Source organism: Natator depressus, chromosome 2, assembly GCF_965152275.1.
Source record: "Natator depressus isolate rNatDep1 chromosome 2, rNatDep2.hap1, whole genome shotgun sequence".
NCBI lineage: Eukaryota > Metazoa > Chordata > Testudines > Cheloniidae > Natator > Natator depressus.
The window spans coordinates 46,301,100-46,315,753 of NC_134235.1; the positions used below are offsets into that span (position 1 = coordinate 46,301,100).

Here is a 14,654-nt window from a genome sequence, read left to right on the forward strand (position 1 = left end):
TATAGACAATGAAGCTAAATTTTTGTACAGGCAACAAACATAGTTCTACCCCCACATCGCTGGCATAGGCAAAACTGATGGGTGCTTCTTTTGGGAAGTAATTGACAGGCTGCAGTGATCACTCACAGAGCTCAGAAAATTCTGCAGGATTTCCAGTTAGCACAAGCACCTTCAGTCACTTCTTTGCTTCTTATGAGATGGTGGCAACAGATGCAGATTGTCTTTCTTTTTTTTCTTTTTTTTTTTGGTATGGTGTGGACATATGTCTGTGATCATTTTTTATATCTTTTAATGTCTTTGTACAGTGGAATCTAAAATAGAGGAGGTAAAAAAGAGAAGAAAGTGTTAAATCGTAGGAAGAAAGCAGCAAGCTGTATCTATCCCCTGCTTACCATTAGAGCCAATGACTTGGAAGAAACACCCCTCCTCACAAGTACTGTGGTGATGAGCACACTACAGATAAAGCCTGTGTATATAGATTAGATAGATTTAGACAGAAATATTCAGCTTGAAGGTGAGGTAGTGTAAATGTATGGGGATCAAAGAAATGCTAATACTAAGGCATGCTAGGGTTTATCCCCTCAACTTGCTGTAATCCTTTGTAGTGTAATGATGAGAAAGAAGCACTTTGAACTCTAGTTATTGCTGTACTAGAGACCTCATTAAATCACGATAGCAAGTATATGGCACTTTACACATTCCAAGCCCTTTACAAATCCTTGTAACCCTGTGAGGAGGGAAGTAGGTAAATATTATCCATGTTGTACAGACTGATGCACAGAAAGGTCAAGCAAATTTCCCAACCCAGACAGAGAGTCAGTAGAAGGATTGGTTCCTGACTGTCAGCCTCATGCTCACTCCTCTAGAACACACTGCATGTATGTCAACTATCCTGATCGGCCAGCAGTGCTCTGTGTCCTGGGCAGCTGAATGAGCTGTTCTGTTGTATATTCCTGCCATTAGATAGGCCTGTACAGAGCAGGCTTAGGTGGTGGAGCATAGAAAGGCATAAAGACAGAAAGGATGTGCATGAAGTGGTACACAAATGGAGGACATCTGTCGGAGAGCACACAGAGACAGATGGATATCATTCACAGGAGAAGTGAGGCAAAGCAAGGGGGAGAGAGAAACAGGATTTCAATAGGTGAGCTGTGCGGGATCTAAATGGGAAGAGGGGACCCTTAGCAGATGCCTGAGGCTAACTCCTGTGTGTGAAAGAAGGGGGAGAAGCCTATGTCCCCTCTGTAGAAAGTCCCCTGGAGAAAGGGGACACCCTACAGCCCCAGTATCTCCCTCTCTTAGGTAGGTCAAGATGGAGGTAGACCAGCCATTATCCTTCTGAGAATGCTTCTCCCCAGGACAATATCTATAGGTAAGGTGAGCCTGTTTTGGAGATGGAAGATTGTGAGGTTTTAGGGTGAGCCTGTTCAACTTTATATAAAGATCCAACCCACTGGGATGTTTAGCTGAGTAGAAGTTGACTGTATAACTTTGGAAGCTGCATTACAGAAACCATTGAGCAAAAACTTCAGAAAATGATCATGAAAATGCACAAATACTCTTTCGTCATGAAAGAGGTAGGGACTATCTTTTATTTTGGGTTTGTTCAGACTAGCACAATAGGGCCCTTTCCCAATTAGAGCCTCCCTCCCCCAAAAATAATAAAATGGGACACCTATTCAGTTTCCTGATTCTCTGTGAATCATTTATTTAATCCTCATGGTAGGAGCAGACAGTTGCAGACCTAAGATTAGAGAGATGGGGAAACATTGTGACTATTCAGGAGCATGTTTGGTTTTGCTCCTAGAGTATAGGTTATCCCATTTCAAAGGACTTGGAGTGGTACTTTGCACATGTGTGGGTCATGACAGAAATAATAAAGGATTAGTGTACTCAGTATGGGCTCCTCTCCTGGATAATTCTGTCCCAGTGTCTTTCCAGTTAAAATAAAATAAAAGGGTACTCTCATGGGATTGCTTTTTCATGTTGTTGGGTCAGCAGGAACACAGACTGCAAAGGATTTATTCTCAGGTAAATTCAGGAGCATATGTCCCTGAGCAGGGACATGATAACAGTTGTCAAATACATAAAAGGTTGTTACAAGGAGGAGGGAGAAAAATTGTTCTTCTTAGCCTCAGAGGATTGGAATAGAAGCAATGGTTTTAAATTGCAGCAAGGGAGGTTTAAGTTGGACATTAGGAAAAACTTCCTAACTGTCAGGGTGGTTAAGCACTGGAATAAATTGCTTGGGGAGGTTGTGGAATCTCCATCATTGGAGATTTTTAAGAGCAGGTTAGACAAACACCTGTCAGGGATGGTCTAGCTAATACTTAGTCCTGCCATGAGTGCAGAGGACTGGACTAGATGACCTTTTGAGGTCTCTTCCAGTCCTATGATTCTATGATTTCAGAGTTAAGTTTTGGTGTGAATAAAATTGTTATTGTATGGAATTATCTGGCTTCAGGACAGATTTTCATAGGCACATTGTCCTGTCCCACCAGATTTATCTTTGTTTCACCCTGGATATATTGTGCACAATAGCTCTTGCCTGTGGTTTGGCCATCTCACAGAAGATCTGGAGAGATATGACAGAGATATCGCAGCAGCCCTCAGTAAAAAGAATGTCATTAACTGTGTACATGGAAGTCTGACCCCTCTAGGGACTTCTCTGTGGATTAATCAAATTAGGGATAAACAGGGTTCTGCAGGCTTTCTATGACTTAGTTATATAAGTTTCAAGAGTTTCTCTTCACCTTTTCCAGCATCTTACTTATCTGGCCAATTTCTTCCATACAGCACACTCCTCATAAACGTATTCTCATTTTCTAAGAGGCTACAGAAAATCCAGCAAGCCATAAGGAGGATAACGTCTCTTAACATATGCTCTCTGAGGGAGTGTTTACATCTATTTGGACAGTTAGTTTCATATCTGGACGTGCTTCCCTGGGCCTGGCTTCATAATAGACTTCTTCAGAGATTTCTGTTAGTGACTGGAGAGCATTGTCCTGAATAATTTGTGAAGTAGGTTCTCAGTCTTCAGTCAGTAATAAAGTAATAAATCCACTCTTGTTGTGGATAATTGAATCATGTCTCCCAGGGCCAAGCTTTTGGTCATAATATGTCCCAACTGGTCCCAACCCGCTCTCTAGCTGGACAGCAGTCTGTTGCTGTTGGGTCCAACTGCTGAATCCCATGTGCTTCCAAGTACCCTGGGTCTGGGTAGTGACTGGGACTTTCAGTTGCACTCCTCAGTACAGATCCCAGGTCTAAGAAGTGAGACCCCACAGTCCAGCTGTCCTGACCCTGGAACCAGTGCCACAGCCCTTCTGAACACTTTTACTCTTAAACAACAGTACAGTGTTAGATCTTAGGAGAGCAACTATTCTGAACATATCCCTCTTCATTGTGACTATCTCTGACAGTCCTGGGTTTGGTCTGAATCCTTGGACTAGGCAACCCGTGTGTCCTTATTGGGGTAACTGTCTTGCTTCTGCTGAGGGAATGGCTTCTTGCTCGGAAAAGCCTTTGTCAGCTTTCTTGCCCAGGAAATTGTATTGGGGAGTTTCCAGGCTCTGGCCCCTAGCTCCCTACCTAGTCAGCTTCTGGGTAGAAAGTCATTCAATGTAAATGGCTCCTGCTAGCTGCAGACCTATTGTTCCACTCCAGTGCTGCTGGCCCTTTATTGCTCTGTCACGGATTCCCAGACATAGGTGTCTCCACTGGGTGTCAGTTCCCTGCTTCAGGATGGATGATCTAATCCACAATGAAGGTTACAATCATAAATGACATTCATAAAACAACTTGAAATTCATAACGTGACACAGACATATCCCCGAACTGTCACAATGATCGTTTGTACTGGCAGTGGGGCTCAGAAAGCAATCCAGTTTATTTCAGTATTTTCACTAGACAAGAACTCAGTCACCTTTTTTCCTGTCTGGAAAGAGAGGACATCTGTTAAATTTGCAGGCCAACAGTTTGGTTCCTCCTTTGTTCCATCTAAACACTTGTTTTGACATCTTTGTACTAGCAGACAGGATTGTTGTTTGTGAAGTTCTGAGGGTGGTTGTTTCCAATTAAGTTCTCTTCCATCCCAATATGAGGTTTCAAAGAAAGGGCTTGCTTATTAGATCCAGGTCAGTGGGTTCTGAGGAGTCAGGATTTCTTAGTTGTTAACTTGTTTCCTTTATCTCAGATTCCACCAAACACACCAGTCAGAGTTGTTGAGTTCATTTGTTAATTGCTATAGTTATTATCCATGTTTATAGATACTGTTAACAGGCTCGGATACCTTCTCCCACTGTTTATGTTGCTGTTGTTTATGACATATTAACATGTTATCTTTGGTAAGTTTTAGAAATCATAGAAATGTAGGACTGGAAAGTACCTTGACAGGTTACCTAGTCTAGTCCCCTGCACTGAGGCAGGACTAGATATTATCTAGACCATCTCTGAGAGGTCTTTCTCTAACCCAGTGGTGGGCAACCTGAGGCCCACATGCGGCAAATCAGGGTAATCTGATTGCGGGCAACCAGACATTTTGCTGGCAGTGACCATCCTCAGGCATGGCCCCCTGCAGCTCCCAGTGGCTGCGGTTCTCCGTTCCCGGCCAATGAGAGCTGCGGGAAGCGGCAGCCAGCACATCCCTGCCCACTGCTTCCCACAGCTCCCATTGGCTGGGAACGGCGAACTGCGGCCACTGGAAGCTGCAGGGGACTGTGCCTGCGGAATGTCAATGTCAGCAAAATGTCTCGTGGCCCGCAATCAGATTACCCTGATGGGCCACATGCGGCCTGCAGGTTGCCCACCACTGGTCTAACCTGTTCCTAAAAACTCCAGGGATAGAGATTCCATAACCTCCCTAGATAATTTGTTCCAGTGTTTAACTACTTTTACAGTTAGGAAGCTTTGCCTAATGTCCAACCTAAATCTACTTCACTGCAATTTAAGCCTATGTCCTATTCTCGATGGTTAAGGAGAACAATTTATCACCCTCCTCCTTATAACAACTTTTTACATGCTAGATGACTGTAGTCAGTCTTCTCTTCTCCAGACTAAACAAACCCGTTTTTTCCAATCTTTCCTCAGGGTCATGCTTTCTAGACCTTTAATTGTTTTTGTTGCTCTTCTCTGGACTTTCTCCCATTTGTCCACATCTTTCCTGAAGTGTGGTGCCCAGAACTGGACATGACACTCCAATGGAGGTTTATCACTGCTGAGTAGAGTGGAAGAATTATTTCTCATGTCTTGCTTACAACACTCCTGCTAAAACATTCCAAAATGATGTTTGCTTTTTTTGCAACAGTGTTACATTGTTGATCCATATTTAGTTTGTGATCAACTATAAACCCGAGATTCTTGTCTGCGGTACTATGTCTAGGAAGTCCTTTCCCATTTTGTATGTGTGCAGTTGCTTGTTGCCTCCTAAGTGGAGTACTTTGCATTTATCCTTACTGAAGTTCAACCTTTTTAATTCAGACCATGTGTCCAGTTTATCAAGATCATGTTGAATTCTAATCCTGTCCTACAAAGCACTTGCAACCCCTCCCAGCTTGGTATTGTCCACAAACTTTATAAGTGTACTCTCTATGCCAAATCATTTATGAACATATTGAACAGAACTGGTGGGACCTCACTCAATATACGCTTCCAGCTCAATTGTGAACCATTGATAACTACTCTTTGAGTACAGTTTTCCAGCCCGTAGTACACCCATTTTATGGTAGGTTCATCTAGGATATATTGTGTTACTTTGTTTATGAGAAAGTCATGTGAGACAGTGTCAAAAGCCTTACTGAAGTTGAGATAGGATGATATCTACTGCTTCCTCCCATCCACAAGACTTGTTATACTGTCATCTGGGGAAGCTTCATACTGAATAGCTATGCTGCAGAAAGCATTCAAAATTTCGGTGCTCTTCGAAGGGCCCTGCTGTTTCTCAGGACATTAAAAAGAGGAAGAGCCCTTCAGTACAGGACTGGTGAAATCAGAAATATAGGGGGCGGGAAGCAGAGCAGAAATTACCCTATACCAGGGGTGGGCAAACGTTTTGGCCTGAGGGCTGCATTGGGTTTCGGAAATTGTATGGAAGGCCGGTTAGAGGAGGAGGTCGTGGCCCTCCCCTCCCCCCCGCCCCGCGGGACTCATGCCCCATCCAACCCCTCCTCTCATTCCTGACTGCACTCCCGGGACCCCTGCCCCATCCAACCACCCCTTCGCCCTGTCCCCTGACTGCCCCCGGAACCCCATCCAACACCCACTCCTTCCTGACTGCCCCCCGGGGATCCCTGCCCACATTCAACCCCCTGTTCCCACCCTGACCCCTATCCACACCCCCACCCTCTGACCACCACCCCAAATTCCCCTGCCCTCTATCCCCCTGCTCCCTTACCTCGCTGCCTGGTGTACTGGAGGCTGGTGGGCCATGCTGCCACCACCACCACACAGCACAAAGCACCGGGTCAGGCCAGGCTCTGCATCTGTGCTGCCCCAGGAGCTCACAGCCCCGCCGCCCAGAGCATTGCGCCGGCGGCGAGGTGAGGCTGTGGGGGAGGAGGGAACAACGGGGAAGGGAGCACAGCAGTAGAGGGGCAGGGGGCTAGCCTCCCCAGCCAGGAGCTAAGGGGCCAGGCAGGAGGGTCCCGCAGGCCGGATGTGGCCCACAGGCCGTTGTTTGCCCACCTCTGCCCTGTACTGTTCTCTGTAAACAATAGTTTCTGATCTGCCTCAACAGTTTGTCACTGAAAAGTCGTCAGTGTTTGTTACAGCAGGTAGGCTTGTAATTAGAATACACCAATTTCCAGTTTACAACATGCACTATTGGGGCAGCCCTAAGAAGGCCATGTAACGGTTGAAGGACAGTAGTGTAACTCAAGAAACTCCATTGGTGTACATTTTCACATAGACATATGGTAACAGTTACAAAAGTGCCTACATGACTTAGGAGCCTGTGTCCCATTTTCAAAAGTGACATAGGCATTTAGGTGCCTAAATCCTATTATCTTTCAATGTGTCTCAGGTACCTAAATACCTTTGCCCCTTTTTGAAAATAAGAATTGCCTCCTAAGTCACTCATATAATTTGTTTAAAATTTGTGGGATTCTATTTTTTCATGTAAAATGCTTCAGCCCCAATGCTTTATTTCTTCTTAAAATAATCCCAGAATCATTTTGTTACAGCCCAATGCTTATTGGTAACCTAGTAGGAAACTAGTATGCATATGCAGTGGAGGGGGGGAAACTGGTTATGAAACACTTCAGGTTTCCAAGAGGTTATTGTGAACAGTGAGTAAAAAACATATATATGAAAACTACCCCATACAGATTATTGCATGATGGGAAAGTTCTACCTGGAAAACTGTACTTGGGATAACATGCATCTTTTTATATTAATCTCATAAATGAGTGAAATCTATTACACACTTTGTCACTGTTAACTGGGTAACAGAGTTGATGCAGTCTTCACTGCAACCCCAGTCATTACATGTATGAGGAGTGTACTTCACTATTTTCTTGTTTCATGATAGATGAGCTCCCTAGAGTATGAGATGGGTTCTGAAAGTGCACTTCCCTGATAACACTGCATTGGATTAGAACAGAGGATACATCTAATTTTAGTACTGGGGAAGGTCAGTCTCTGCTCCACAGGGTACAAATCCATATTTGGAATACCAGAGGAAGAAGCTGGTACTGTCTCAGGCAACAGTGAAGTGTTGTCAAGAATGATTTTTCTTTCACACTTTACTTAATTGGTTTGTTTTCATTTCCTACATAGTTCTCACTCTCTGCAAGTCTCTGTTTCCCCTCACCTGCTCTGTTCTGAGGTGATAAGTGTGAGCCCAGAAAATAACCTCATTCTTGGGTCTCCATAGTGTCACCATCAACTTTCTGCTTATGGGAGCCGTACCTATTCCCTTTAAAGCCCATCCACTCTGTGTTTAATCTGCTGGAGACTCTGCTCCCCATTTCTCCACCTCACATTTCACACTGCTCCTGCGGCCCCAGCCTAGGGAGTGAGACTCCAAGAATGAAAACAGATGTGGACCTCCTGTAGAGGGCATTGCAGCAGGTAGGATTTTCATTATTTGAAAACATTACCGGAAAGTCTTGAAATTCAGAGACCTGATCAACCAGAAGGTGTCCAGAGAGCAGAAGTGTATAAAGTAAATGAACTTTGGCCCAAAATGAGGAAGCTGGAGTCAAATGGGACCTGACAGTATAATCTCTTCCATTGCATGGAACATTGCTATTGGGCTAAGCCGCATCTGTGCTTTGAGTTAGTATGTTGAGGCAGCAGTGGGCAGGGCATTGCTAATACTGACTTGGTAGGACACCTCCCCTTTTTGTAGAGCCAGATGAGCACAGCATCGTCCTTCTGATTGTACACAAACTGTGGATGTGGTAGGCAGGTACAGTTTAAGCCTACTTGAGTTAAGACTTCTGAGCTGCTGATAAACATGAGAATTTCATTTCAGTCATATATAATAGGCTTGTTCCTGTGTTGGCAGTGACCCATGTCTTCATCTTTTCTGGATGGTCGGTGGTTAATAAAGTTATCACCATCAATGATTTGGTGAACAATAAGGCTTTCAACTTGGCATGTATAACCAAGACTTGGATGAATGACACAGTGAGACCTCTGCTGGTACATTTTTATCCAGCCAGGCATATGGTCTAACATGAGGCCAAGTAGGACTGAGAAGGTGTGGCTGTACTTTTTTCATCTGATTCATTTGGTATTGATATTGTTGACCACAAAGTGTTGCTACATATCTGTGCTCCCTTGCGAGGGTGGATGGAGTTGCTCTACGGTGGCTGCTTATGTGAGAGGTCGTAAAGGATAGTTCTTTCTCACGTGTCCTAAGTGTTCTTTCATTCAGGGTGCCAGAGGATCTAGTCTTGTCACCCCAACTTTAGAAGGTTGGAAAAGGATCATAATTCAGTGATTAGGTGGAGAGAGAGAAGCCTGAAATTCATTTATGGTGGAGAAGCGCCAAATTCACTGATTAGAAAAGCTTGCTTGGAGGTAGAGCTGTGGATTAATGAATAAGATGAGTGAAGGGGAGAGCCTCGAATTCACAAATTGGGGCTGCAGCGAAAGAGCCCTCTATGCCTCAGTTCCCCATCTGTGAAATGGGGGTGATGGCACTTTCCTACCTCACAGGGATATTGTGAGGATAAATACATTAAAGATTGTGAGCATCTCAGATACTGTGGTGATGGAGGCCATGTTGGTACCTTGGGTATAGAGCAGTGGTTCTCAACCAGGGGTCCGAGGCCCTGTGGGGAGCTGTGAGAAGGTTTTGGGGGGGGGCGGGGCAACAAGCAGGGCCAGCATTAGACTTGCTGGGGCCCAGGACAGAAAGCTGAAGACTTGCTGCATGGGATTGAAACCTGTGTCTTGAGCCCCACCAGTAATGAAGCTTTATGGGGCGGGGGGGGGGGTCCCTGTGGCATGAGACCCCAGGCAGTTGCCGTGCTTGTTACCCCCTAACACCGACTCTGGCTTTTATATGCAGAAAACAAGTTATTGTGGCATAAGTGGGCCGTGGAGTTTTTATAGGCTGTTGGGGAGGGTGGAGTGACTCAGAAAGAGAAAGGTTGAGAACCCTTGGTATAGAGCAGGTGTTGGCAACCTTAGGCACACAGCCCATAGGGCAATCTGCTGGAGGGCCACAAGACATTTTGTTTACATTGACCATCTGCAGGCACGGCCCCCTGCAGTTCCCAGTGGCTGTGGTTTGCCATTCCTGGCCAATGGGAGCTGTGGGAAGCGACACGGGCTGCAGGGATGTGCTGGCCACCGCTTCCTGCACCTTCCATTGGCCACAAGACTCCTCTTCACGCAGGGCTGAAGTCCCAGCAGGTGCACCCCAGCTCTTGAACTTCTGAAGATTGTCGTATGTGGCTTGGAGGGTCAGTCAGTTTAGCCACCCCTCCTATAAAGCCTTAAATGGTTTGGGACCTGCCCCTCCCCCAGGAGTAATCACCTCTGATCATGTACCATACTATCACAATTAGGAGCATCATAAGCATCTAAGCTAGATTCATGTTGATTTAGAAAGGAGGAGGCTGTTAGCAGGTTTTTCACCAGGAATCGGCATTGACTCTGGTACTTCCTCATGCCCCTCCTCCCCACCCTTTTGCCTATGAGAGTAAGGACTTGCTAACCTTCTTTGCATGTTTCAAACCCATCTTCTTCATGACTGTTTGAGGAGGAAATAAGAACAGTGTTATTGTGTGTAAGAGCTATTGTGGATTTATTGTTATAGTGGGCAAATATTATTATGCACCATGTGGGTAGTCAATTATATCTGACACATGTGTGGTGGATTTTATAGTTTGTGTGCTTTAAAAATTGGTAGAAGTGCCTACAGCCAGGGACAAGTGCTTCAGTTGTTACTTGAAATAAATAAATACTGTAAATAATTGAAGCCGGCACTTGCAGATAATAATGAGAACTGTCTCAAGAATATAAACTGCTCTTGGTCTTAAAACAGCAGAATCCTTAGTAAAGTTGGTGAGATAAAAGCCCCAAAGAATTTCTTCTTTACAAACTAACTAACGTGGTTTATGTTTGGTGAATTAAAAGCTTCATCAGATATGACATGGAGGTTAACTACTAGGTAATATTTTACTTAACTGTAATTTCTATGTAATAGGAACTGTACTTGTCATTGCAGGTATGGTTACAAAAGTATGGCTACCTTCCACCAACTGACCCCAGCATGTCGGTGTTACGCTCTGCAGAGACCATGCAATCAGCTATAGCTGCCATGCAGCAGTTCTATGGCATTAACATGACAGGAAAAGTGGACAGGAACACAATTGAGTAAGTAACTGGCACTGAAGTGCTCTCAACTTCTATATTTCAACAAAATAAAGTAGGACTGTAGGAACTTGAAAGCACATGAACTGCAATGACTGGGATATCCAAAGAGTGCAGCAATTTCAAAGGGGGAATGAAAATGTTTTCATTTTTTCTGCTCTATTTCATACTCGCCGGTTGGCAAATTTCTACTGTCAGCCCCTTGCCCTCTGCTTTTGAAGTGTGATTAAAAATAAAGGATTGGAGGGTTAACTGTGGGAACGGCTAATAGATAACACAGAAGGCGATGCAGAAGCCAGCTGATCATGGATAAGAAAAATGTCAGAAAAAGTATCCTGGTGGGCATAAAAATTTCAAGGTGACTCTCCCTTTGGTGGAAAATCGTCAGGGAAGATTCCTTTCTCTTCCTCAATGCAAAAATATTTCAGGCTGTCCACTGGTCCATTCATTTAATGGTTTCCAGTACCATAAACACACGTGATTATTTTAATGTAAAATAGATCTTTTAGTTTTGCAAGCTCTCTGAAATGTGAGTGATGTGGAGCATATAATGTATGATTTCCTTGCCATGTTGCGTTTTATATTGGTGTACACAGCCTAACTTGGTGCAACACCGTGGTTGAAATTCATGTACAAAGACATAAAGCAATGTCAAAGAAAAAGAATAATCATAAAAGGATAGTAGTGCACGCTTAAGAAAACGAACCTGGACACTTGTAACAAATAAACTGCTTGCTTGCCTTTTCTCAGTGGAAACTTAACGGGGATTTTATTTCTTTTTTTAGATAAGTTACTTTGCTTGAATATCAAGAGAGGAAAAATATAGCACCATGGCAATATATCCACCGGTTATTACATGCAAATGAATCCATACTCTTATTCTAAAATTAACAAAAAGCTTTCTGAAAAGAATTTTTCTCTCTTGTGCCCAGCCCTCCCCCAGTGTGGCATATGTTGTTATTCTTTCACAGTAAAATAGCTGACAGGAATGATTTTTCAATCACTTGGCAGTTTAGGAAAGGGTCTACCTAAACTGCTGATGCCAAAGAAGGATGGAAAAATCGTTGTATCCCACTAGCACATGCATTATTGCACTGAAAAGCAATAAAGCGAAGCAGTTTTTAGGGCAGCCCTAAGGGGAGATGAGGGGGTCAGACGTCCCTGGACTTAGGAATTTAAAAGACCTTGTAACTGATAATGCAGCAGGAAGAGAAACAGAAAGTGAATGCTACCTTGTGAAATAACCAGGTTCAGAAGCATGTTTTGAATTCAGCCTCCAGAGTAGTGATTACAGATAAGGTTCCTTGCAGAGCTGAAATGATTGAGCTTTGCAGGGAGAGTGTAGCTGCGCCACCCACTACTGGGTTTTTAAAAGCTGCATTTGTGGTGGTTTTGAGGAGCCCCTTTATTCTGCTGGAAGGAAAAGAATCTGTTGTGAGTTGGTGGCAAGGGAAGGATAGGACGTGGCAAAGCAGGGGAAAGGTAGTGGCCGTTCTCTGCTACTGGGTGTCAAGCAGCAGATATAAAGAGCTTCTGTCTGAACGAAAAATATTTGGACATGCCCAGAAATTTCAAACGAAGCTAAACTAAAGTGGGCACGTTAGCTAGAAAATTGGCAAGCCTGTCTTATTTCCGTGCCACATGGGATACAAGTAAAGTTGTCTTACACAGCAGTTCCAATCTTTTGTTTTGTGTTCTCTTGTATACTTGACCATCTGTCTTCCTCAATGTAGGTAGTAAAGCTTGATGTGCTTGTTCACACCCAGAAGCACAGTGTACAAACTCTGGAATGTTGTCTTTTTCTCCTAGGCACATGTAAGCCACTTGGGGTGAGTTCTGCATTCACTTGCACACTTGCATTTCCTCTGACTTCAACTAGGTTGCATGAGAGTAATTTGAAGGCAGAATCTGGCCCATCGGGCATTTATGTTGAGAGATGAGCATACATACAGGGCCAAAGCTGGCCCTCAGTTACATCCATTTGACATTTGAAATCAATGGAAGCTCCATCTATGTAACTAACAACAGAATTGGTCCTTTTAAATTATTCAGATACTGTAATATTTTGGAACAGTCTGATATGGAGAGAGGAAACACTTTTTTTCAGCTAGAAATATCTGACAATTTTACATTTCTTCCTTTGTGGATAATAAACCTGGTAATAAAAGTTTGGGAACCAACAGACGACACTCACTGTACAAAATAAATACTGCAGTGAGGACCTAGTAGAAATAGAGTTTGTTCTCATCTTGTTGCACAGGGCTTTACCTGCCTATTTCCCATGCATTGAGAAGAGATTACCACTTAGTCATCAGAGGACAAACCAATTAAAAGAACTTAATACAGTTGCTTGACAGGAACCAACTTTGGGAATATTAGTAGAGAAATATATGCAGCAACAGCATCATCAAAAGTCTCTTGGGAGGACTTTGTTTTTGTATAAAACAAAATATCCCTTAAGGAATATTTGGCATACAAAAATATTATAGGAGTTCACCTGTCCCTTTTTACATGCTATTTCCATAATGGCCTTGTTGATGTATTTTGGAATTTGTTTATCAGGGAACTTGAGAAACCTGATAACTGTTTTATAGATGGGGCTTGGGAGAAAGAGGTGGAAAAGAAAGAAATCATTGTAATGACATGCCAACAGGAAGGAGATTGTATCCAGTAAGAACATTGTTTGGCATTTTCATTAGTATTTTACATGATGACATCCATATATTAATAACCTCAGTCAACACTTCATAGAAATGATGTTTTCAAAAGTTAACGCATTTGATCAGTTTTCTACATTTTCACTTGTCTGAAATAAATCAACGAAAGTCTAGCTTACTGTAGCAGTCTACGGTAAAAAGAGTAGCTATGCCATTCTGCAATCATCTGATGTATATTTCTGCCAAAACTGTATTAATTAAAACACAGATACCCTAGAATAAGTGCTCTAGTGTAGAAAATTGCCTGCCCCAGTGATAGCATTATAGTTCACAAGTTTCTAAATAGAATGTGATGTTTGACAAAGTTCATGAAAGAAATGTTCTGTAATGTTTTTTAAGTCAAATAATGAGCGTGCTTCCAGTAATACTCTTTTCAGGAGCTCTCTACAAGCCTGTTTCAGCAGAAACAATTAGGATATGGTGGAGTTCCACTTCTCTGTGGCCTCTGCTGCTTATATATTAATTGTCAGTTTTTAATACTCAGAAATGATAATGAGCAGAAATTTTGAGCTATTAAATCAAAAACAGTGGTTTGTTTTAGTAGCTGCCATAGCGCTGGATATGAAAACAACATATGAGGATTAGCCATGCACATTTTCTGAGCTGAAGCCTTGAACTTGGTTCCCTAGACTAGCTGTGGATACGAGCTATTACAGAGGCAGCGCACGCAGTCCCTGGCATAAAATGGAACATCTTACATCAATCTCCAGAGACTCCCTTTGTCTAACACAAGGAGGGAAGGGAACCACATCCATCTTTGCTGACTAAGGGCCTGATCCAGAGACTGCTGAAGATTTCCATTGACTAATGGACTTGAAATCAGACTCTTGTGGAAATGATGTAATGCCATGGTGGGGTCCTTGAGGTTGGGGGGCTGGGAAGGAGATAAAGGATAAGAGAAGGGAACCCTGAAGAAAAAAAATACCCTTCAGTGGGATCCTTAAATTGTCAATGGATTGTTGTTGTTTTTTCAGTTGCTGAATCTAACATTAGTCTTTGCAACTCTCTCTCCCAGTTTTGCCTCTTCTTGTTTTGGTAGCCAAGGTTGTTCCTTCTTTAAAAAAAATGGGCCAGATCATTTCTCTATTTCTTTCTGAAAAATGTAGATAT

At 43.2% G+C, this 14,654-nt stretch overlaps 1 protein-coding gene across 3 annotated transcripts in view; it reads left to right on the top strand.

Moving 5' to 3' along the window:
• Positions 1–14,654, top strand: part of MMP16 (matrix metallopeptidase 16) — a 236,307-nt gene that overhangs the window by 101,107 nt on the left and 120,546 nt on the right. For all 3 annotated transcript variants that reach the window (XM_074944142.1, XM_074944143.1, XM_074944144.1), the window contains exon 2: positions 10,682–10,830. In XM_074944142.1, coding sequence (XP_074800243.1) covers positions 10,682–10,830 — 149 coding nt within the window. The remainder of the gene's footprint in view (positions 1–10,681; positions 10,831–14,654) is intronic.